We start from the raw sequence: 24,706 nt of genomic DNA, 5'->3' as shown, positions 1-24,706 counted from the left end.
CCAGGATGCCTGGGTTCAATTCCTGCCTCTAGTTGTACCCGCAGGTGAGTGTTGTGCCTCAGTTTCCCCCTCGCTATAAGGTCACTAACAGCACTTTCCTACCTCCCAGTCAGAGAAGGCCCCGAGGGGGGCTGGCCAGCCCAGATGAGCATTGTAGAGATCAGAGCAGGGAAAGGCGGGATAAAGCCATAGTGCCATCATGCACCCCAATCCCAGGGAGATTCCCCCAGGTCAGGACTTACTAGCATTATAACTGTGTCCTGGCCATAGGTAGAGGCCTCAACCGAGAGCTCAGGGTCCGTCTGTGCCAGGTGATGATGCCAGACACAATAAGAGGCAGTCCCTGCCCCAGAGATCCTGAGTCATATAACCAAGTACATGGAGTCCCATCCCCAGGCCAGGTCTCTCTGTGCAAAGCTGAGGAATACTTGGCTAAAAGAGTGTTTCCCAAGGGAGACCGTGCAGCCAGCCCCACAGATACACCTCACTCCCCGCCATCCTAAACAGACAGGATCTGGGGTTCCCAGCAGAGGAGGGTAATTCAGGTGGCAGGGCCCTGACCCAGTTCCCTCTGCAGGCAGGTTTCACACATGTTTAAGATGATACACCACATACACAAACACACACTATATCTCTTGGCCATACACAAACAGAAACATCCCAGGTCACATACACCCCCGCACTCCTACACATGCCATCTACCGCACATGATATGTACACACATGCAACCATCCCCACATCAAACACAGCCAGGATATGTTCCCCACACTCACTACGGTGCATGTGCATACAGGCCAGTCATGACACACAAACACACCTCCCACATGTACCCTCCCCACCAAAAACCCCATCCTAACATCAAATAGCCGTTCTAAATAACGTCACGCACTCACACTGCAGTTCCCCGGAAATCTTTTCTGGCACCGATCCCTCCCATAATAGGTCTGAATAATTCAGGAAGTTCTGGGAAAGGTTGGCCCCAGGGATGGGGGAAAAGGAAGCCCAAGTCACAGCTTACAGGGGCATTTGCTAACACCCGATGCCCTGCTGGAGCCCTGACCCCCGCTCCCTGTCCTGAGCAACCAGAGGCAATTCTAACCCCGGGGGGGGGGGGGGAATAAGCACCCATGCCTCACTGTAAACGCGCAGAAGGACTCCTGGGCTGCTGCGGGGACGGTTCTGTCACTGCTTGGTTTGTGGCGCGATTGTCAATGTTTGTTATGGCAGCAGGCAGAGAGATTTTGGTCTTTGATTAACACCTTGTTGCTCTGTCTGTCTAACCACGCCTGCCACACTCAGCTGCCGGCACCCAGACTGGTCAGGAGCTCGGGATTGAGACAGATTAGACAGACTGGGCTGAACTGGTGCCCTAGAGGGGAAAGACCCTATACCTAGTCCCTGGTCCCCCTGAGCCAGCCAGTCCCCCCAATTTGGGGTGGGATTAGAACTGGCACCCCCTACTGGTGAAAGACTCCATATCCCATTCCCATGCACACACTCTTGGGGTCAGCCAGGTCCCCTGACCTGAGGCTGTGCTCTCTGGAGAGGCGAAGGGCCCCGTACCCCATTCCCCATCTTTCTAAGACCCAACCCCACCAAAATATATATATAAAAAGATTCCCCTTTGTGGGGCCGTATTGTCTCGGTCAGATCTGGCGCCAAAAGTGCCGCACTAGAATAGCTGCCAATGGGCTGCTTAAAGCACTGAAGAAATTGGGCCAGACTTGCTTTTGATACCAATTGCAACAGCCACATTCTCATATATCATGGAGCCTGCAGAACACGAACACCCAGCCCTGTAACTGTGTCTCAAAACCAGGTGCCTGCGTTGGAAAGCGCGACCCTCTAGGCTGGCAAGTACAGAGTGGTGTACTATTTACCTATGGCCCATGGCCCATGCACAGGGGGCTGCATTCAAGCAAGAGATGGTAGTAAGGGTGTGAGATTTAGGCCCGTAGTTACGGATGGCTTCGAAAGGAGTTACACAGCCTGGGCCCCCAGAATCTCCCCATGGAGCTGCAAGGGGGACAGAGAGGTGCTGAGACATGCTACACCAGGGGATCAGAAAAGATTTATTAAAGATTCTGTAGCCCAGGTCAGGTTACCTGCATGTATTTCCACACTAGCTCGGCGCTAGAAATAACAGCATGACCTCTAGGGCTGAAAGCAATATCAGGTCAAGGCAGGAATACCAAGCCATAAGACTGGGGGGGGGGGGAGGGAAAGAGTATTGCCTGGTGGCTAGAGCAGGGGGACTGGGATTCAGGGCTTCTGGGTCCTGTCCCCAGATTTGGGAGGATAGTGGAGTCGAGGGGCTAGAGAAGGGTGGGCTGGGAGTGAGGACTCCTGGGTCCTTCTCTCCGCTCTGCTCCTGACTCTCTGCCTCTGACACTGGGCAAAAAAGGGGGATTATTATCTGAGATTATTATCAGAGAGGAGGACTTGAGATCCAGACTCCCAGGTTCAACTTCCATCTCTGCCAATGCTTTGCTGTGTGTGATACTGGGAAAGTCATTTTCCCATACCTATCCCTTCATCCATCCACCCCCATACCTTCCTCTTTATCCATCCATCCCCCCATACCTACGGCTCTGTTCATCCAAACATCCACTCCCATATCCACCCCTCCCCACCCCCCATCCCGCCACCTAACCCCATACCTACCCCTCCTTCCACCTACCCCTCCCCAACCTACCCCCATACCTACCCTTCCCCCCACCTGAACCCATAGCTACCCTTCCTGCACCTACCCCCATAGCTACACTCCCACCCCCATACCTACCGCTCCCCCCACCTACCTCCATCCCTCCCCCACCTACCCCATAGCTACCCCTCCCCCACCTACCCCATAGCTACACTCCCACCCCATCCCTACCGCTCCCCCTACCTACCTCCATCCCTCCCCCACCTACCCCATAGCCCCCCCTCCCGCACCTACCCCCATATACTCCCCCCCCCATACTCCCGGATTGCGCTGGGGCGGCGGAGGCCAACCAGACTATTCACCCAGCCGCCTGCCGCTCGCCTCGCCGCGCCTCCTTTGTCCCCTCCCCGGCTCGGGGCGCCGCGGCCGGGCGCGCGAGGACAAGCGGGGAGCCGGAGCGGAGCCCCCATGGCGCGGGCGGGGCCCCCCGCGCACCCCCCGCCGCAGCCCCGCTGAGCCCCCGGGCCGCGGCTCGCCAGGATGCCCGAGACGGGCGCGCCAGCCCCGGGCTCGCAGGAGGGCGAGCGGCAGAGGCGAGCCCCGGCGGACGCGGAGCCGGCCCCGGCCGGGGTCTTGGGTAGGCTAGTGCGTGCGGCCCCGGGGGGTCCTGGGGGGTCCCCAGCCCTGGGGGGCCCAGCGGGGCCGGCCCCTGCAGCGCTGCGGTGAAATCCCGCTGGCCTGGGCTTGGACCGACCCCCCCGCCCGTCCTCTCCCCCAGCAAGGGGGCCCGGCTGCGCCTCGCCTGGGGGCTGGAGCAGCAGCTCCCCGAAAGCGCCTTTGCAGGGTCCCTGCCTGGCCCCCGCGCACACGCTGCCAGCAGCCCCGGGGAGAGACAGCCAAGGCAAGGGGGCTGGGGGGGGGGGTCGGTCCTGCCTCTGCTTTGGGCCATTCCCCATTGACCGTGTGCAGGATTTGGGGGGGGGGCGCTCCCTGCAGATGCCACCCGGCTGCTGTCAGTGAAGCCAGCAGGACTTTGGGGAGCAGAGTTGGGGGAGAGCTAAGCGGGGGGGGGGGCAGAAATTCTCCTTCAAGGCAGGAGGAGTGTGAGGGGGTTGGTCCTAAAATGCCCTGGTCCATGTGGTCTCCCCCTGACTTGCTCAGCGCCTTGGCCCGTGTGGCGGTCAGGGCCCCGTCGGGGTTGTGGTTCTGCTCGGATCCAGAGGGCTCAACGTGGGGAGAAGTGGCGGGGGGGCAGCCGCAGGGCTCTGTGATAAGAGAAAAACCCTGCAACTGAAATTCCCAGACAGATGCGGGCGCATGAAGAGTGACCTAATTTATGTCCTCCTAGGAACCGGGCGTCCGTGGCAGCGTAATTGGCGATTAGAACCTAGTAAACAGCAGCGCTGGGGGTCAAAGAGCTGCCTTGGGCTTCCCTGGGAGGCCGGGGCTGGTGATGTATTGGTACCAAAGCGCTCTGCGGCTTCCGTGACCTTAATCTGGCGAGCCCAAGGTTAGCTGCACGAGAGCCGGGTGACAGGGTGGTATGAATGGGAGAGGGAGATGCAGCAAAACCAAAGAACTGGCGTTAAAGCCCCGAGTCAGCCCCCGGCATGAATGGGAGGTTTCAAGCCCAAAAGAGTTCATTGACTCCAAGGGAGTCACGCCAGCGCTGAGCGTGGCCGGTTATTTCTAGAAGGCCAGGTTTCGCTCCCATTTACACAAGGAGTGTAATCTGGAGTCACTTCACCGGCACCAGGGGAGTGACTCCCGAATTGCGGTGGTGGAACTGACACTAGAATTTGGTCTTGTCTCGTGGGCTCTGCAGGGAGCTGTCAGCGGTGCTGTTGTGTCTGTTCTCACAGGGGGACTGAACCAGGACTCCTGGGTTCTATGCCCCCGCTCAGGGAAGGGAATGTTGTCGAGGGGTTAGAGCAGGGAGCAGTGAAAGTTGAGACGCCTGGATTCTGTTCTAGTCTCTGGGATGGAGCATGGTTAGAGCTGGGGGCTGGCAGTCAGGACTCCTGGGTCCTTTTCCTGCCTCAGCCACTAGCTTGTTCCGTGACCTTGGACAAAATCACGCCACCCGCCCTGTGCCATGGGTAGAGTGGGGATAATATTTACCTACCTGCCAGGGGTGGGGGGGCAGTCGTCAGGTTTGCTCCATTCAGGTTCGTAAAGCGCTTTGAGATCCATTATTATTCCCTGTTCGGTCCCCTGCACCAAGGATCTCTCCAAGGCCTGGAACAGGAGTGGGGCAAACCTCGCTGCCTGGCACATGATCCTGCCACGGGAGAAACAATGACATTACCCAGAAAGACGCGCTATTCACGAGGCTTTTGTGATGGAGCAGTGGGGCTTCCTGGGAGCTAGGGACTGGCGCACAGGCTCCTGCGTAGAGCCAGGGGAGCTCACCCTGATCGCAGGGGGGACCGAGCCAGGCATGACGCAGCGGCAGACTCAGCACTGAGGGCAGCTGGGCTCTGGCAGGACTTTCCTGCGCTAAGTTTCCGTCTCCCGCAGTGGGAGCTGGAAATGAACCTGGGAGGAGGCCGGCTTTGGATGTCCCATTGTACCAGGGAGGGAGCAGGGCCCAACCCCCAGAAGCAGAGATGGTGCTGGCTTGGGGGGAAATGTAAGGCCCTGGGCCCCTCCCCAGCTGGGTGGTTGCAGGGGGCTCTGCCTTGCAGGGGTGGTGGGGGAGGTTTTGTTCATTCACTGCCAGAGAGTGGAGCTCTGCGCGGCCAAAGCAGAAAGTCCGAATCACAGCCAGCAGCAGTGCTAGTCCTGGGGACTCTCACCTCCCCATCACATACATGCTCCCATTCCACACCGGCCTGGGAGGCGTGTTCACATCCAGGCACGTACGTTCACATGCACACTTAGCGTGTGTGTCTGTATGCACGTGTAGTGGCTTACCCTAGTGTGTGTGCTGGCGGGTGCAGGGGGTCTGAGTGCTGGCGGGTGCCTATCTGTGACCGCGTGGGTCAGCATGCCTGTACATGTGAGTGTGCATGCGTGTGAGTGGCGTGTGCATCTGGATGAGTAGCACACACCCCTGCCTTCCCAGAGCAGTGCCGCCTGCCTGCCTGCCCGCTTGGAGCCCTTTGTTTCGCAGCCTGTAATCACAACTCTCGGAGCGAAGCTTTAATAATTCATGATTGGCAGGAGGATGAGCTCATCCCGCCTGGTGCGAGGAATCTGCTCCTTGGAATCGCAGCTTGGGCACGGGGGGCTTCGTTTTGTGGGGCGGAGACCCCCGGGCCTGGCTGAGCCGCCTCCCCGCTCCTGCAGTGCAGAGATCCTTTGGAACCCGGCCACCCTGGACCCGCGCTGGCCTTAGGCATAAGCAGCGTGTGCTCGTGGCTTGGATCTCTGCGTCCCTACAGACTCTGCCATGCGGGCTTGGGCCAAACCTCCTCCAGCAGTGAGACTGAAAGGGCAAGCAGCTCTCGCCCCATCTGCCCCTTGGGCAGGGGAACCCCAGCTTCCGGCCCCAGGTCTGGCAGGAGATCGGGGTTCTATTGGGCTTTGAGTGTGCTCACAGCACAGGGGCTTGGAGTCAGGACTCCTGGGTTCTCTAGTGATTTCAGCAGCGGTGGGGAGTGAGACTCTGGACTTCTGGGTGCAGTTTCCAACTCTTGCCACTTGCTCGGTCTGCGATTCTGGGGGAGGCCCTGTCCTGCTCCTGCCTCAGATTTCCCATCCGTAAACCAGGGATGAGACTCTCCTGCCATTCAAAGCCATCACGTGGAAAGTGCTGTGTACAATCCAGGCAAAGCATCGTCAGCCAGACAACGGGCAGCATCCATCCCTAGCAATGCCCCAGCTGCTGCTGTTTGCCTGTGAAGGCAGCGCCCTTGGGCATGACTTTAGTCTCGCTCAGGTTTGCCGCGGGCAGGAGTTTATTTCTCCGTTTCCTAGATGTGGTGAACAGGATCTCGTTAAGAATCGAGATCTGGAAGAAGCTCAAGAAAACAAATGTACTTGGGATCCGGGCAAAGCTGAGAAGCGAGTTTCCTCCCTGCAGAGATGGGGAAGGGCTGCGTTTGGAAGAGAAGCCAAGACACCAGAAATGAGGCAGTTAGAAACAGAGAGAACCCGGCAGGGAGACGAAGCAGGGTGGGGACACGGAGCCGGAGATGTGGGGCTGTTTCTTTAACCATCAGGAGTTCTTTCCTCTAACCTGCTCTCTCCTCTGGGGCGGCACTGCTGGGACTTGGCTCTGGGCTGGTAAATCAATAAATGGCTAGTGTGGAAATGCTGGGAAAGCCCCCTAGGGCTGGAGCCTCTTTGCCAAGCAAACCTCTTCCATGTGGCTGGGAACATGGTGGAGGAGGATTCCCAGCTGCTGAAGCCACCGCTTTGGGTGTAGCTTATTCATGAATTCCATCCCGTGCCCGGACTCAGCTCGCTTTAAAGCTGTGCCCATGTGAACACCCCACTGTGCTGGCACTGCCTTAGCGGCTCCTTGCTTTGTCAGGGGGAGAGGGAGGCTCTTGGGATGGTCTGCCCTAGGGCAGGGGTTCAAAGCTCCCGCTGGGCTGGGTCAGCGCCGGAGTAGGACAATCCTGGGGCTGCTGCTGGTACCACCCCACTCGATGGCAGTAGGAGGAGGCCAATTCCAACATAGGCTGATTCCAGCCTTCCACCCAAATCCCCAGGGTGGTGTTGACTGCATGCAGGAGCTGCCTTCACTTCCTGTCCTAAATTACTGGGTAGTGACTCTTTCTAAGGCTCTGTGGATCCTTCAGGCTAAGTAGCGTGATGAATGTAGTGCAGCGAGTTGAATGGGAGGTGTGTGCACACCGCTGCCCTCTATTGGGTGGAACTAAATTGCTCATCTGTGTGTCATAGGCCCTATACAGCTAATGGCGAGTGGCGAGTTTCCTTTAGCTCAAGGGATAGGAGCTTGGGCTTTCAGAGTTCACGTTCAATCGGTTATCCTCACTGAGTTCCAGCAGGGAGCCCTTTGCTTCCGAACACCCTTGGGTGGTTAGTCCAGAACCTGGACTCTTAGGGCTGCTTGGTCCCTGCTTCTCTTCGGGCATCCGACCCGGTGGTCCCCGAGCTCTCTGTGTCTGCGGCCCAGCGTCCCCATCACCACAGGCTGTGATCGGTCTGATCCCAGGGGCACGAGCGGCTCCACAGCTGGGCTGCTGCCGACATAAGCAGCTTCTCTGGTGTCTGGAAAGGAAAGGGTCCGGCTCTCCTGCTGCCCCCACCTCCTCTGGGAGCCCAGCTGGGTCCTCAGCCCCGTGCGGAGGGAGTCGGGCTGGGAGCTGTTTCCCAGGGCTGGGGGCAGTCCGATTCCAGCAATGGGGCGCGAAGCGGAAAGCCGGGTGGATTAGCAGGAGACCGACCGGGGGCTGGGCTCAGAGGCCAGGCCGGGTTCTGCAAGAGCCACATCTGCGGCGGGGAGGAGCAAAGCAGAACGGCGTTTGTTGGGCAGGGTCCAGGGCAGGGACAGTCACTCTCTTTATTGCGCTGGAGCTTGGCGCTGGCGGATCGGCCCCTTGGAGATGAGAGGCCTCTGTTCCCGTGTCAGGTGCGGTACAGCCAATCTTCCCGTACAGCGCGCCACCAATGGGACCCCCAGGATCCCCCGCAGGGGGAACAGCGTCAGTCACCGTGGCCTGTTCAGTCCCAGCATCTCCCATCAGCACCATGACTCCTACGAGGACGATGACTTTGGCCTGGGAGCCAAAGACGGGATCCAGCCCTCAGACCCAGCTCTGTCACGCGCAGCCCGCGCCGCGGCCGCTAACTCCCGCCTTCAGGGGGGCTCTGCAGTCACGTGGCTTCCCCCTCCCACCGGAGAGAGGGCTGCGGTGCCCATGCCGAGAGCGCTGGAGGAAGGGTCAGCGCGCAGGCTGCCAGGTCGGAGAGAGCTGCGGGATCTGCAGCTGCTGCTTCTGGTCAGGGGAGCTGGGGATGGGGCAAGAGAAACCCACAGACACGGGGAAAGTGACGAGCAGCCTCGTTACCGTGCATCGATCAGGGGCCTTAACGAACCAGACGGCGGCAATGATGTGGACGCCAGACAGGCCGACGTGAGTCACTGACACACAAGGGAGCCCACGGTTTCATTATAACCCTGCTACCATGTCTGTGCCCCAACGGGGTCCCTGGCAGCTCACCAGGCAGAATTCCAGCACCGGGCTCCACTGCCAGCCAACCCCGAGCGCTGCTGGATGCAGGATTCTTCCTCGCTTCCTGCTCAGCTGCCACGTCCCACCCCAGAGGTGACTGCATTTCAGCCCTGCAGATCACTTTGTCGCATGCAGGATCCCTCAGCATCAAAGACCGAGGATTTTATTCTGCTTAGCGTGGCCGTGGCTAACTGCAGCGCAAAGTCTCTCAACCCTCATGCTCCAGGGCATAAACGGATTGCTGGCTGTGGCCAGGAAGAAATGTCTTCTGCAATATCAGGCAATTGGGTGCATGGCGTGCACCCGCCAGTATTGACCAGCGTCAGAGCCAGAATGCTGGGCTTGATGCACCATGTGCTGTTCTGATGTGGCAGTTTCTTATGTTCCTCTGCTGGTCCGTAAACAAGGTATTTGCATGAACAAGGCAAGATGGGGGGTGGGGTGCAGCCATCTACAATCGGGTGCTGGTGCTGCACCCCATTCTCTGCAGTCTCTCCTGGATGTCGGTACCAAGGAATCCTCTGGGTTATTTTTTTACTATCACGCAGTTCCTCCAGACATCGCTCCCGCGTCAGGTCTGATCAGAGGAGCTGTCATGCAGAGCCGCCGACACGAGCCCTCGTCCCCCGTTCAGATGGCCTCTCGGCTCGAGAGCCAAAGACTCCACTTCAAACAGTGCTCTTTGTGAAGTTCCCTGTGGTGGGGCCGGATCCTCAGCTGGTGTGAGGTAGCCTGTGGGAGTAACTCCGTTGGAGCTGCGGTGCTGCGCCCGCTGACAGCCATGGAGGAGCTGGCCTGCAATTTGTTACAACAAGAAAAACTGATCAAGGAATTAAGAAGAATCCTTGTACTTTTCATCTCAAAGCGCTTTACAAAGGAGTATCATTTATCCCCATTTTGCAGATGGGGAAACCAAGGCGCAGGAAGGGGACGCGATTTCCCATTGTCACCCATCAATTCCCAGGCCTGCCACTGGCTTGAGCCCATGCCCTTAGGCTAGTCCAGTGTTCTGTCCACTAGGCAACACTGTCTCCATTGCCATTCCTGCTCCTGCCCTCTCTAGAACAGGAGGCTCTTGTGTCCAACATCTCTCTGTCCTTTCAAACTACCCTGATTTCCACGATCAGCTCAATGAAGCACTTGGAGTCTGTCATGTGACATGGAATCACAAGTGTTACACAGCTGTTGTTTGCATCTTTAGTTTACAAAAGGCTTCCACCCAGCTTGAGTTCCGGCTTTGTCTCTCTTGTTTACCAGAGGCCGCACCCTTGTCTGGAACTATATATTAACATGCAGTATATTACTCAGCTAATCTTATTCATCTACTGTATCGTTACAAGGTGCAAAAATTTACAGACCATCATGGTGGAGTCTCCTGTCTGTAAAATGCACCCATTTGTCCAGTTATCAAACCTGTTGCAGGCTTTACCTTCATTCACTGTCCCAAACTGTTGGGTAGCATTGCTCTGCAGCTGTTAAAGAGCTGCCACACGTTCCACCCCAGAGGTGGCTGCATTTTAGCGACAGCAGGAAGTGATCCCTGCCTCTAGTTTGCCAGGCACTGAGAGGGTGAGGGTCAGTACAAGGTTACACACCATGCCAGTCCCACTTAAACTCTGGTCTTAAATGGGACTTAAGTGGCCCATACACAGACTTTGTCAACTTCATCCAGAGCTTAAGTGGGACTTGTGCCACCAGCCCCTTCACACGGGGTGAACGTCTCCCTTAGGGATGAAATGATCCAGTGGGAAGTCAGATCTTATTCCCCATCCATCTCCAGCGTTTCTAGGAGAAGTGAAAAGCAAGATGCTGCTAGTATTGGAGATCCTAGCCAGGAACCAGGCTGCAGGGACAGCGGGCGCATGGCACTGGCATGCTTCAGGGCTGTTCTTGCTGCGGGCCTCACACCGAGGGCCGTCGCTGATTAAAGGGAGAGCAAAGAGCCAAGATTTTTCATAAACTGCCGCCGCGGGTTTGGTGGGGTTGTTTGGGTTGTTTCACTTCAAAGCTGGAGCTTGAAGGACTTGAAATGAAATGGGGGGTGGGGGGGAAAGGTCATTGGAACAGACTCGCAGACACCTGCCATAGAGTCTGAGATTAACCCCTGGCTCCCTGGGCCGGACGGTGTCCGGCTGGCTCCCTGGGACTCTCAGAGGGATTGCCACTGGCACGTGCAGAGTTAAAGCAAGAGCGACAGCGGAGGGATGGGAGAGGTGCAGAAGGGTAGGTGGGTGCGAGGCGGGGTGGCAGGAGCAGGCGATGGGCCTGGGGGGAGCCTTGCCCCTTCTGTCTGTGCAGTGCAGGGGGTAGCGCTAAGGGCTGAGGTAATCTACAGCCCTGGAGAGAGAACTCCCCATCTTAAGGAGGCCAGGAGCAGGAAACCTCCCAGCCACCCTCCCCACCGCTTCCTGACCCCCCTCCCTGCTGCAGCTGTGCCCAGGAACCCTGGGCATCCACAATGCCGGGCTTGTGCTCTCCATCCCGGAGCTCGGCGGCAGGCGCTCAGAGCCCTGCTTTGTTCCATGCCCACAGTGGCCAGCCAGCCGTGCCTGGGTGGGAGAAGGGCAGTCTCATGGCCAGGACAGGCAGGGGGGTTGGGACGGTGTCTATGCCCAGATGTGGCGCCTGGCCTGGAATGCACCCTGCGAGCTGGGGAGGCTGCCTCACGAGCTGCGGCATTGGCCCAGAGTAGGGTTTGCAGTCACGGAGCACGCCAGCCTGCCCCGGCCAGGCTCCCAGCTCCATCGCACAAGCCAGCCACCAGCCCTGCATCCAGGCTCCTGCCCCTCACAGGTCATAGGAACAGCCCCAAGAGCATCCAGTCCAGCCCCCTGTGAGGGCAGGGCACAAGCCCACCCCATCCCGGCTCCTGCTCCGGCCAGATCAAGCCATGGGGCTGCCTAGCATCGGGTGTCTGCAGGACGGAGCTCTGGCCGTGCCAGGAGATCGGAGCGAGGGCCCTGCAGATGGGACAGACCTCAGGATTGTTCCGTCCTGTGTATGCCTCAGGGCCTCGATGCCTCTAGCAGCTAGCTCATGTGGGGTCCCCACCCGCCCCTCGGGGAGATGACTGCGCAGGCTGATGGGCCGCTCGCTCCTAGGACATGGTGCCTGACCATCTGCCTCTCTTTCCCCCCACAGCCCCTCTCCCCCGCTGGGGATCAGTCCCCAGACACATGCCGGGAGTCCGTGGGAACCTCAGTGCCTAGGCCCAGGGGTAAAGGGCAGCCAAACTGTTTGTTCTGCTGGAGCGGAGGGGGCTGTGCAGAGTGCCATGGTGCCCGAGGGGTTAAACGAGGCCTTCGCCCATGCCCAGCCAGAACAGGGCATCCTTTCAGCAGCACTCACCAGACTGGAGAAGCCTCAGGCCTGTTCTCGCCCCCTCTCCCACCCACACACAGGGCTGCAGCCCAGGGAACGGGGCAGTGGATGGAGAGCGAGGCACTCAGCCCCTGAGAGGACAGTGGGAAGCTGTGCCTGGGGAGGAGGGAGGTAAAGGGTTAATGCTCTGGGGGCTGGTGCACCAGCCCCAGCTGAGTCACATGAAATGAGTTTGGTGGGTCTCAGCCGAGGTTTGGCACAGTCGGTGGTGTTTGCTCAGGAGGGGCCGAGGTCTGGGGTTGCAGGGGGAGCTCCGGGTCAGGACTGAGGGGCATCGCAGAGCTGGGGTTGAGGAGGGGCCGAGGTCTGGGGTTGCAGGGGGGCTGCGGGTCAGCACTGAGGGGCATCGCAGAGCTGGGGGTGGGGAGGGGCCGAGGTCTGGGGTAGCAGGGGAGCTCCGGGTCAGCACTGAGGGGCATCGGCAGAGCTGGGGGTGGGGAGGGGCCGAGGTCTGGAGTTGCAGGGGGCTGCGGGTCAGCACTGAGGGGCATCGGCAGAGCTGGGGGTGGGGAGGGGCCGAGGTCTGGGATAGCAGGGGAGCTCCGGGTCAGCACTGAGGGGCATCACAGAACTGGGGGTGTGGAGGGGCCGAGGTCTGCGGTTGCAGGGGGGCTGCGGGTCAGCACTGAGGGGCATCGGCAGAGCTGGGGGTGAGGAGGGGCTGAGGTCTGGAGTTGCAGGGGAGCTCTGGGTCAGGACTGAGTGGCATCGGCAGAGCTGGGGGTGGGGAGGAGCCGAGGTCTGGGGTAGCAGGGGAGCTCCGGGTCAGCACTGAGGGGCATCGGCAGAGCTGGGGGTGGGGAGGGGCCAAGGTCTGGGGTAGCAGGGGAGCTCTGGGTCAGGACTGAGGGGCATCGGCAGAGCTGGGGGTGGGGAGGGGCCGAGGTCTGGGGTAGCAGGGGAGCTCCGGGTCAGCACTGAGGGGCATCGCAGAGCTGGGGGTGGGGAGGGGCCGAGGTCTGGGGTAGCAGGGGAGCTCCGGGTCAGGACTGAGGGGCATTGCAGAGCTGGGGGTGGGGAGGGGCCGAGGTCTGGGGTAGCAGGGGAGCTCCAGGTCAGGACTGAGGGGCATCGCAGAGCTGGGGGTGGAGAGGGGCCAAGGTCTGGGGTTGCAGGGGAGCTCCATGTCAGGACTGAGTGGCATCGGCAGAGCTGGGGGAGGGACTCACCCTCCATTGTACCTACTCTGCTTGGGTCCATTTGGTTTCTCTAAAACCTTCACTCTCCCAAGCGCAGCGTCTCAGGGAGAGATCTGCTCCCAGGCCAGGGGCCTGTTGGATCAGGTCCAGTGAGGGTTCCTGGGGGTGGGGGGCTGGGTCAGCTTGTGGGACAGTCAGTGCCTCCCGGGGAAGGTCACCCTGGCCACACGGCAATGAGGCAAGTGCCAAGGAATAGTGGGGTTCGGTGTCTGGATGGGCAGGGAACTGGGGAGGCAGCCGGACCCGGATTCCCATGGCCGCAGGGCAGAGCCCAGGCAGCCGCGGGTGGTCACCAGCCAAAGGCAGAAGAGACATGGCCAGGAGCCCCTAGGGCGGGGATCAGTCCATCTGTCTGCTAGGCCCCCCCACCCCAGATTAGGGGTGTAGCCCATTCGTGGGGTTCAGGCCTCAGCCTAGACGGCCCCAGGCCCCTGGCTCAGGACAGGTTCTGGGAGCTGCCCGGCCCTGCTGCCCCATTAGCATTGGGGGTGGGAAGGGCGGGTGCTTCCTGTGTGCAGCTGGGCCTGAGCCAGCCTCTCTGGCGATGCTCCCCACTGGGCCAGCAAGCACAGCCGGTTCCCCAGGGTGGGGCAGGCCCAGGGCCATTCCCCTCTCCCTGCCTGGTGCAGTGTGGGGCACGTTTGCCCAGACAGCACCTGCCTCCCCGGGAGCCCTGCTGCCACCCAGAGCACCCTGGGGTGTGGAGCTGGGTGAGTCTGAGCCCAGATGCCCACCCCGTCCCCTGGCACCAGCCAGCCCCTTCCCTGGCAGCCTCAGAGAGATGAATGAGCCACAGCGACTGGCCTCCCCCGGGGCTGGACTGGGCCATGGAGCTGGGAGCGTTAGCAGCCGAAGGTGCTAGGGGAGGGGCAGGGCTTCATGTCATCATTGCGGAGGGAGGGGTCACAGCTATAACCGCCCCTGGATTCCCCAGTGCCCCCCACCCCCATCTGTTCTGTGCTCCATGGCTTTAGGGGCGGGAGGGGGATTGAAACATCGGGGGAGTTTGGGCCACCGCTCCCAGCAAGGGGCAGCTTCCCCTGCCCCAAAGAGGTCCTGGTCCACGGGCCTGATCCTGCAAGGTGCTGGGGGCCCTGGTCTCCCCCTGGCACTGATGGGAGATGAGGGAACACAGTCTGGTGCAGGATCGGGCCTTGGTGTGTGTCTGTAGTGCCCACCCCCCAGGGGCAGGGGCAGGGGTGGTGAGCTCCGTCTGGGGCCCCTCCGGGGATCTCTGCTTTCTGGGTGCCATTGCTGCGGTTTCGTGGTGTTTAATTGCAGCGAGGACGGGCGTGATGGGGGTGGGAGGGAGCCATCGGAAGGTGCAAGGGGCATGCAGTGTGCCCAAAGTTGGGGAGGGGGCTTGTGGATGCACAAGTGGAGAAGGGCGCGCAAGCCAGGGGCACCTTTGAGCGCAGAAAAGCCCAGCACAGGGCTCTGTATGCCAGGGCCGCTTCTCCCAGCCAGGCAGGGAGCCAAGGACGTCCTGCCTGCCCAAAGAGGGGGGCCCAGACCCCTACTCCAGGGGGAGCTGGTGGGGCAGGAGCCAGAGGCCTTGGAAGGCAGCAGGGGAAAATTAAGGGAGGGATTTTTGGCTTGTGCTGTCCAGCCGTCGTCCCCTTGCCAGGGCGGCTTAGAGTGGCACCCGAAGAAGCAGATTTGCCCTGAAGTCGGGGTTTCCTGGCTAAGCAAACGGGGAGATGACCAGGATGAAAAGGAAGAGCCGGAGGGAAGCGACCGGCTGGAAGGAAACAGGGACCGGCCCCCTGCTCCCATGGGGGCTGCGGCGTGGGGCCTGCGCAGGTTTCCATAGAGACGGGTTGCTTTTTCTCCTGTCAGTTCCCCTATCTTCCCGGCTTCCCGAGCGAGTGTTTCCAGGCAGGGGCTGCGGCAGGCCCCCCGCTGCGGCTGAGGAGGGGGCGGCTCTGCCGTGGGCCCAGGCGCTGGGGAGGGACGTAGGTAAGAAGCTGGTGGGAGAAGCGAGGGGATGGGGGGTGGGAGAGGACACACAGGTGGGTTGGGGAAGGGGGGTGTAGCATGGAGCTTCATGGCTCCAGCAGGCTGGGATGATGGAGTGAGGGGGCAGGCTGGGAGATGGGGCTGTTTGACTAGGGGTGGGGCAGGATTTGGTGCTGCCACGTGCCCGGAGGGTGCCCAGCCCCAGGTCTGTTCCGCCTCTGGGCTGACCCTGGCTCGGGGGCACTCGCCGTCCCTCGATGAACACGGAGCGTTTGCCAGTCCAGCTCCTCTCTGGGCAGCTGCCAGGGAGCCCGGCCCAGCCACCAGGGGAGGAACCGAGCCCGGGCAGAGGCGAGCGTAGGACAGGCTGGCCAATGGCTGAGAGAGGGGGAAATCGTTCTCTGGCTCTGTGCCAGGCTGACTGACCCGGGGTGTCTCCGTCCAGCTGGCACGTTGGGGGACAGCTGCAGACGAGTGGAGAGGGGGCCATGGACTCAGAGCCCTGCACGGTCCCTTCCAGCCACCCCCTGTGCTAGGCCCAGACCCAGAGCCCCTGCAGCTCTCCGGGCAGTCGGGGTCTGCAGGCAGCCCCCTTGCTGCGCTGCGTTGTCGGAGCTTTTCACCCCCGGAGCTGCGGGTTCCAGCCGCGTGCATGCTGATCTGGGGGGAGGATCTGGCCAGTCTCTGCTGGTGCCGGATCACCTGGCCAAGCTGCCAGCCCAGCGACCGGCCTGCCGGGAATGGGGACGTCATGCTGCAGCCCGCGCCAGCCCCGTTTCACAAAGCAGGGTTCCCAGCCGCCACCTGCCACCTCCGTCAGGAACAACCGGGGAAACCCAGGAGAGTCTGGCCCGGGTTGCCTGCAGGCCGGCAGCTGCACAGGCGGATGGGAAGGGAAGAACCTGCCTTCCTGGGAGAGACCCCCGTATCCCGCTGCAGAGATGGGATTTCAGCGGAGACCTTCGGGGGGGTGCCCGCTCAATGGAAGGGGAATAAGTGGGAGCTGCCCCCTCCAGGGCTGGCTTTGATCCCCAGATAATCCCCTCCACCGAGCGCCAGCAGCTCTGGCTCATCTGTTCTGATGGAAGCGCCCCCGGCATGAGGCTTTGAAGAGACAGAACAGGTGGCCGTGAACAGGGAAAGATGCAAGAGGAAACCCCTGGAGCCTGCTGACTCGGCCGCCTAGCGACTCTAGACAAGAGGCCACGTGTCACGTCTGGAGGAGACTGAGGAACCCGGCTGAGCTAGGGGAACGGGCAGCCCGCTGACGGCAGAGGAGTCTGGCCCTGGGCGAGCACAGGGCATTGCCCGTTGGCAGGAATCCTCTGAGCCACGCTGACGCCTTGCTGGGTCCTGCACTGTCTGCAGCTGCTCAGTGCACGAGGAACGGGACAGAGGAGAATGTGATCATGCCATTATACAACCTCCACCCCCATCATTGGGGTCCCCTGACCTGGACTGCTGGTCCCATCATCTCCGAAAGGGCAGAACGGAAGTGTGTGTGTGGAGGGGGGCGGGGGTGGGGGGGCAGAGACAGGAGACGAGAAAGTCTATTCGGTATTTGTATTGTGGTAGGGCCTAGGAACCCAAGTCACGGAGCAGGTGCTAGGCACTGTACAACCCAGAACCAAGAGACAGCCCTGCCTCTGCCTGGAGCGACTCCTACAATGAGGAGGTGGCTATGCAGGGACAGGATGAAGGCAAACCACAGGCGTCTGGCTTACTTTTCCCCATCAGGGCACAGCCATGCCTCAGTTTCCCTTCTCTGGCCTCCAGTTGCCCTCTGAAGACAGTCCCACTCTTGGGCCCAGACTGATCCGGGGGCTGGTGATCCATGTGCGAGAGTCCCCGGGTGTCTTTGTGTGAGGATGGCTCTGGTTGGGTTTGGGGTGACCTGGTGCACACGTGTGTGTGTGTGGGGGGGTGTATCTTGGTCACGTGTTGTGTAAGGTGTCGAGGGGGTAAGTGTGTGTTTTGTGTGTCTCATGCATGTCATGCCTGTGTCATGATTTGTGTGCAAGCTGTGTTGTATCTTGGGGTGTTGTGCTGTGGATTATGTGCTAGCCCTCAGCCCTGGCCAGCTGCCAGCAGCTCGTCCCCACCCCTGGCATGGCCCCATCCGGCCAAGACTGTGGCTCAGTCTAAGCGATGCCGGTCACATGCCCTGCGGGTGAGGCCCAGCTCCAGCCCCGGCTCAGTGTAGAGCCGCCCAGACCCCTCTTTGCTTTGACAAGCCAGGGCTCCCGGCCTCTGGCCTCCCAGTCTGCCCCCACCCCGTCGCCCCCTCCTCCTGGGACCGCCTCATCCTTCCCCCATCCCCTGGAGGGATCAATGTCCCTTGCATCTATTTCCAGCCCAGTTCCTTCGCTGCCGCGCCCTGACCCCCTTGTTCTGGTTCCCTTGGCAGACAAGCTTTTCGGGAAGCGGCTGCTCCAGGCCGGGCGCTACATCATGTCCCACAAATCCTGGATGAAGACGGTGCCCACCGAGAACTGCGACGTGCTGATGACCTTCGCCGGTAAGGGGCCGCTCAGCAACCCGCGCCGGGAGCGCTCTGCCCGCCGCTGGAAGGCAGCCACCTCTGGGGTGGGACGTGGCAGCTGTTCGGCGCAATGCAACGGTGTCACCACAGGAAGAGGCAAAGGCGGTTGCGTCCAGGGGACGCTGCACGAGGGAGGCAGCATGGGATGATCTCCGCTGGGATAGGGCAGGATGCCTGGGCTAACACCCTAGCACTTGTGGAGAACGCCGGGGGGGGGCTGGGATCCCAAACGCTCAGGCTTTCAGCTCATCAGACAGAGATTGCTCCCTGCAGCGCAGCTCTCCCTACTGCCGCGCTGAGGCATTGGGGTCAGCACTGACTCCTACTACGCCCCTCACTCCGCTTCCTGCAGCGCAGCGCCCCCTAGCGAGGGCCTTGGGGTCACACTGACTGTGAAGGGGGGCGCCCCTCCTGCTCCCTGCAGCACTGGGGTCTAGCAGAGGGTGCTACCTCGCTTCCTGCAGCAGCCAGAGATTTTCCTGGTAGCCGACCCTTCCAAGCCTTGGCCCATAATAGCCTTTTGGCCCAATGCTGGTGTCCAGAGCTTGGGGGGGGAGGGCGGCGCGGGGGCTGCAAGTCAGGACTGAGGGGTGTTGGCAGAGCTGGGGCGGGGCAGGAACAGCAGAGTGGGGTCAGCAGAGCTGGGCCAGGGAAGACAGCAGGCCCCTGACTGCTCCCCCCCAGGCACTCACATGGAATCAGCGTCCGCACTCCCACGAGCCTTGCACGAAATCCCCAGCGCCCACAAAGCAGGCCGTTGCGGGCGGGGGGTGCCCGCTCCCTGCTCCAGCTGCTGCCCACCGGCGTCTCCCCGCTCCTCTTCCCTCAGACACGACGGACGACCACACGCTACTCTGGCTCCTGAACCACATCCGGCTGGGCATCCCCGAGCTCATCATCCAGATCCGGCACCACCGGCACACCAAGGTGTACGCCTTCTTCGTCACTGCCACCTACGAGAGGTAGGTCGCGCCCCCGCCCGTGCTGGGGTCTCTCTTTGGGTCGCTCCCACCCCGTTGTCTTTGGGGAGGGCTGGAGGAGAAGAGGCGTGTGGGTTCGTCCCGCGCCCTGCTCCACAGTCACCCAACCCTCACGGCTCCCCCCCCCCATCTCTCTCCGGGGCAGCTTGCTGCGTGGGGCGGACGAGATCGGGCTGCGGAAGCCGGTGAAGGCCGAGTTCGGGGGGGGCACACGCAGCTTCTCCTGCGAGGAGGATTATATCTACGAGAACATCGAGAACGAACTCTTCTTCTTTACCTCCCAGGTGGGCACTGCTGGGCCAGCCCCAGGTCTCTGGGACTGGGGGGGCCCCTGGCACTGCAGTGGGGTCAGGCCTGCCCCATGGCAGCTCTTCTCGCCTGCAGGGCCGGCCCGGGCGCTGTGGGGTAGAAGCGGGATTGGGAATCCATTGGGGAGGGTGGCTTTGGAGCTAACGTCCTGGGCCTCTGGCGGGAGTCCTGGTTCCCCCTAAACAGCCTTCCCTGTGCGCATGGGAAGAGATGTGGGGGGCTGGTGGTAAAGCAGGGGTCCCTTCGTGCTGCGCACCGTCCCTGGGGCTCAGTCCTGCCTCTCCCTGTCCGGCCGCAGGAACGGCAGAACATCATCAGGTACTGGCTGGAGAACCTGCGAGCCAAGCACGGGGAATCGTTGCACAACATCCAGTTCCTGGAGGGGCAGCCTGTCAGTGAGTGCGGCGCCCGGCCCGCGGGAGGGAGCCGATCGGAGCCCACTGCCCCTCGCGGCCCTGCCCATCTCCGTCGCGAGCCGGGCCCTGGGAGATGACTAGCCAGCTGCTCTGGCGCCAGCTGCAAATAACTGGGCCGTCTCATCTGGCCCATTTCCAAACAGGCTGGGGTGGTGGCATGTGTGCATGCGTGTGCGTGTGTATGAACATGTGTGTGTGTGCATGATTGTGTACGTGTGTGTGTGTGTCACATAGGCCATGGCCTGGCCACTTCGGGCTGGGCCAAACCTGAGTGGTGCTGTGGCCCCGGGCGCCAGGTCACGATGCCACTCACTCAGATTTTGAGCGGGTGGGCGTAGTGCCGCGGGGGTCAGGCTGCTGGGGGGGGGGTGCCTGAGAGAGTCAGAGGAGGTTCAGATGGGGGGCAGCCCATGTGCGTGTGTGCATGCGTGTGGCAGCGGGACTCTCAGAGCCATGGGGAGGTGGGAGCTGCTTATCCTGCGGGGACTGTCAGTGACTTTTGCAAGCCCTAAATCATCCCCCGGCACTTGTCCCCAGCTCGCAGCCCTGGCTGGAGCCCGGGAGAGGGAAAAGACCCCGGCATCTTCTTGGGCAGGGCTGCACGGGTCGGGGAGGGGCTGGCCGAGTGCCTGGCCCCTCACTGCTCTTTCCTCACGCAGTCCCCGAGTTGGTGGCCCGCGGCGTCATCCAGCAGGTTTTCCCCGTCCATGAGCAGAGAATCCTCAACCGGCTCATGAAGTCCTGGGTGCAGGCGATCTGCGAGGCCCAGCCCTTGGGTACGTACCCGCCGCCCGCTGGAGAGCTCGGTTACCCCCTATGGGAGGGGCCGGTGCTGCAGCGTCGCCATGGCGATGCCACCACTGCCAGGACTCTCTGGGGTCCTGATTCCAGGGGGTCAGGGGAGGGTCTGAAAAGGGGGATTTCCCCCCAGAGTTGCTAATAGCCAGTCCATACACGTGTTCCTCGCTGGATGTGCTTGAGCCGGACGTGCCCCAGCTGCGCACGTGTTCCTTGCCGAACATGTCCCTTGCCGGACGTGCCCCAGTCCATACACGTGTCCCTCGCTGGTGTGCCCCTTGCCAGACGTGCCCCTGCCGTGCACGTGTCCCTCACTGGTGTGCCCCTCGCCCGACGTGCCCCAGCAGTGCACGTGTCCCTCACTGGCCGTGCCCCAGCTGCGCACGTGTCTCTCGCCAGACGTGCCCCAGTCCATACATGTGTCCCTCGCCGGACGTGTCCCTCGCCGGACATGCCCCATCCATGCACATGTCCCCAGACAGACATGAGCACCCAGAAACCCAGACACTAAACGCAGCCACCCAGGAAAGTCGGTGCCCACTTTCCAGTGCCGGGATTCAGAGCCCGGCTCAAGGCAACGGAGCATCTCCTGCCCCCTCTCCGTCCGCCCCTGTAGCTGTCCATGGCCCCTACCTGGCTGCTGACTCCTGCTCTCCCCTCGGCAGACGAGATCTGCGATTACTTTGGGGTGAAGATCGCCATGTACTTCGCCTGGCTTGGCTTCTACACCTCGGCCATGGTGTACCCCGCCGTCTTTGGCTCCATCCTCTACACCTTCACCGAGAACGACCAGGTGTGCCGGGGAAGGGCTGGGGGAGCCCCGGGAGATGGGGGGGGTCAGACAGTCAGGCTGGGAGCACTGCAGTGGGGCAGGGAACTGCGGTACTCGCTAGCACCCCCTTGGGCTGACACTCAGTGCTGTGTCCATCTCCCCCTAGCCTACAAGGTGGGTCATTTCATTACGGGAGTCAGGACTCCTGGGGTCTATTCTCAGCACTGGGATACAGGAGGGCAGTGGAGTCTAGTGGTTAGAGCAGTGGGGAGTGGGTGTCAGGACTCCTGGGTTCGATTCCTGACTCTGCTGTTATTTGTACCCCGTCCCCACCCGCCGTTTGCCCCCATGTCTGTCCCTCCCAGACCAGCCGCGATATCTGCTGCGTGGTCTTTGCCATCTTCAACGTCATCTGGGCCACGCTCTTCCTGGAGGAGTGGAAGCGGCGGGGGGCTGAGTTCGCCTACAAGTGGGGGACCCTGGACACGCCTGCCGAGTCCATTGAAGAGCCCCGGCCACAGTTCAGGGTGAGTGACGGGGGTGGGCAGCCCAGGGTGACCTGAAAACCCCTTTGCCTGAAGTGAAGTCACTCCTGATGGCACCAGGCTAGTCCAGGAGCGGGGCAGCCGTCCGCAGAGCCGAGTTCAGGCCCTCGGCACCAGCAGGGATCCCAGGCTCCTGCAGCGAAGTCTTCCCATCAGCCAGTGCCCAGAGCTGCCAACACATCCTCAGCTGGTGTGAACTGGGGCAGCTCCCCGGAAGCCCCCTGAGCGGGACCACTTCACACCAGGATCTGAGGATCTGAGAGCTGGGCTGTGATGCTGACGGGAGCCAGCGAGGGGCAGGGCCCCCGTCCAGGTGGGTGGGAGGGCTCCAGGGCGTGGTGAGTGGAGACAGGAAGCTGTTAGCACGCCGGCATGTGTGTTTGCGTGCGTGTATGCACACGCGTGTGCACGTGGCTGGGAGAGTTTTCCTGGGCCCATGAGCGTGTCCGTGGACGTGTGTCCGCAGGAAGCTTTGTGCACATGCGTGTGTAAGTTGAATCCCACCGCGCCTGGGAGGGAGACTGGGGCGCTCTGCGGCTGAGCTCCCCCTTCCTCCCCGGCACAGGGGTCTCCTGGGAATTGTGAGGCAGATCCCAGCTTGGTTGCTCCAGAATCCTGGCGGGATCTCCCCAGGTGTGTGTGGGGGTGTCTGGCCCATGGAGGGTCACAGGCTGCCATCTCCCCCTCCAGGGCATCAAGAGGATCAGCCCGGTGACCAACGTGGAGGAATTCTACTACCCGCCATGGAAACGTCTGCTCTTCCAGTGCCTGGTCAGCCTACCCGTCTGCCTCATCTGCCTCTCCTTCGTCTTCCTCGTCATGCTGGGATGCTTCGAGCTGCAGGTGGGTGACGCTCTCCCCGGCCCAGCCCCGCTGGCCGCTGCCAGGTGCCTCTCCTCCCGCCAGGAGCGGGCGCTAAATCCTCCACATTCCTGGGAGCAGCGCAGGGGCACCACGAACCCCTGGCTCCGTCACGATTCGGCCCGGCCTGCGTGCTGGTCTGCTCACCCCGGGGAAGTGGGGGCTGATGTTTGCTGAATGGGGCCCGGCGTGGTGAGAGGAGACAGGAAGCTCTTAGCACGCCGGCATGTGTGTTCGCGTGCGTGTATACACACGCGTGTGCATGTGACTGGGAGAGTTTTCCTGGGCCCATGAGCGTGTCCGTGTGTCTGCAGGAAGGTTTGTGCACGTGCGTGTGTAAGTTAAATCCCACCTCGCCTGGGAGGGAGACTCGGTAGTGCTCTGTGGCTGAACTTGCCCTTCCTCCCTGGCCGGCCGGCCGGCGTCGTGCCAGCCGCACGCCCTGCTGGCTCCGTGTCCCCTTCCTAGAGCACGGGTTGGGCAGAGCCAGGTGCAGGTGCCATGCCAGCAGCTACTTACCACCCACCCTGGGGCTCCACCGGTGTCTCCGCGCCCTGCAGACTCCCTGGCCCCTGGGCTGACGTCATCCCTGCCCCTCGTGTCCCCGCAGGAGTTCGTGCTGAGCATCAAGGAGCTTCCCCGGCTCATCCGCTTCCTGCCCAAGATCGCCTTGGCCCTCATCGTCACAGCCTGCGACGACGTCTACAGGAAGATCGCGTACTGGCTGAACGACATGGGTGCGTCATCGGGCGCCGGGGGGCCTGGGATCAGTCTGCAGCCACCGCGGCAACAGGGTTGGGATGTCAGCGCACTCCCAGCCCGCTCGGTCCCCCACGATCCGGCTGGGACAGGCCAGCCAGCAGCCCCCAGGAAGGCCGTGACCCCATCCAAGCTCTGCTGACTCCAGTTGGGAGAAGCATTGGGGTTCTGGGGAATTCTCCAAACCCGCGTCCTCTGGGGTCAAATCCCCGGGCCCAGCGGCTCCTAGCGGGAGGTCCCATCCTGCTGCAGGAGCCGGGAGCCCGGCTGGGGCCATCCTGGTCACTTGCTGTCGTAACACGTCCACACTTGCAATCCGCTGCATGTCCAGGGCTTGGAGACGCTCCAGCTCGTCCCAGGGGCTAATCCGGCCTCGGGCATCCCAGTTCTCACCGGGGCAGGTGCATCCCTGCGGTCGGTGCTTGGGCCCAACGGAGCGCGGCTAGAGCCGGGAACGGAGAATGCTGGTTACTCCTCCTCGGGGCCCTGACTCACCCTCCCCACCCCCACTCTCCGTTCACCCCCCACCCCACCCCCTGGCCTGAGTCTCTCGGTTCCCGTTCCAGAAAACTACCGGCTGCAGAGTGCCTACGAGAAACACCTCATCATTAAAATCGTCCTGGTAAGCTAGAGCGGGGTTGCTGCCGAGGAGGGGAGGGTGCCCTTGCTGGGAGCAGCCGCAGCGGTGCAGGGTGGCTACCGCAAGGAGCCGAGCAGCCGCCGGGAGAATCCTTCCACCCAGGGGACCCCAGCTCCGAGCAGCGACCACGTCGCCCCCTGCTGGTCGGCAGCAGTGACCGTACCAACCTGTGGCTTTCTGAGAGCGAGGGGAGCCTCCCTTTAGCTCTGGCTGCACACACCCAGTTTGTCAACCCCGGCCGCTGACCCCCAGGACCCCCCGCGCCAGAATCCCAGCAAGCCGCGGAGATCCCTGCTGGGCACCACCACCCCGGAGAGTTAAGAACAAGCGGGGATTCTAGGGCCTGCTTGGGACCTCAAGCTGCCCCCAGGCCTGATGGGCACAATCAGACGGGGGGGGCCTGGAGGCCCCGGAGCCCAATCCTGACGGGGGGGGGGTTGACTCGCTGTTTCACACTGACCCTCCCTCTTTCTCCCCGGCAGTTTCAGTTTGTAAATTCATACCTAAGTCTTTTCTACATCGGTTTCTACCTCAAAGACATGGAGCGGCTGAAGGAGGTAAGGGGTGTCTCCGCCCCGGGAGCCTGCGCCGGGCCGGGGAGGGGACGGCGGGGTCCCTGCGGCGGTAAATCCAGCTGGGCTCTGGACCAAGGCCTCCACGGCAGCTCTGTGGCCCCCTCTGCTGGCACCCACAGCCCCCTGTCGCCTTCAGACAGAGCTGTAGCTGCTGTTCAGACCCACGGCGTCTCAAGT

General features: G+C 61.8%; 1 protein-coding gene across 2 annotated transcripts in view; it reads left to right on the top strand.

Annotated features, from left to right (window-relative positions):
• The first annotated feature begins 3,028 nt into the window (after nucleotides 1–3,028).
• ANO8 (anoctamin 8) overlaps nucleotides 3,029–24,706 on the top strand; it is a 32,241-nt gene continuing 10,563 nt past the window's right edge. For both annotated transcript variants that reach the window (XM_065578214.1, XM_065578213.1), the window contains exons 1-12: nucleotides 3,029–3,281; nucleotides 17,740–17,850; nucleotides 18,704–18,836; nucleotides 19,000–19,138; nucleotides 19,462–19,558; nucleotides 20,239–20,355; nucleotides 21,043–21,170; nucleotides 21,515–21,676; nucleotides 22,385–22,537; nucleotides 23,166–23,292; nucleotides 23,881–23,936; nucleotides 24,437–24,511. In XM_065578214.1, coding sequence (XP_065434286.1) covers nucleotides 3,185–3,281; nucleotides 17,740–17,850; nucleotides 18,704–18,836; nucleotides 19,000–19,138; nucleotides 19,462–19,558; nucleotides 20,239–20,355; nucleotides 21,043–21,170; nucleotides 21,515–21,676; nucleotides 22,385–22,537; nucleotides 23,166–23,292; nucleotides 23,881–23,936; nucleotides 24,437–24,511 — 1,395 coding nt within the window. In that variant the 5' untranslated portion in view covers nucleotides 3,029–3,184. The remainder of the gene's footprint in view (nucleotides 3,282–17,739; nucleotides 17,851–18,703; nucleotides 18,837–18,999; nucleotides 19,139–19,461; nucleotides 19,559–20,238; nucleotides 20,356–21,042; nucleotides 21,171–21,514; nucleotides 21,677–22,384; nucleotides 22,538–23,165; nucleotides 23,293–23,880; nucleotides 23,937–24,436; nucleotides 24,512–24,706) is intronic.

The sequence above is a fragment of the Chrysemys picta genome, chromosome 25 (genome assembly GCF_011386835.1).
Source record: "Chrysemys picta bellii isolate R12L10 chromosome 25, ASM1138683v2, whole genome shotgun sequence".
NCBI classification, from domain to species: Eukaryota; Metazoa; Chordata; order Testudines; family Emydidae; genus Chrysemys; species Chrysemys picta.
This window is presented reverse-complemented; position numbering and strand designations above follow the sequence as displayed.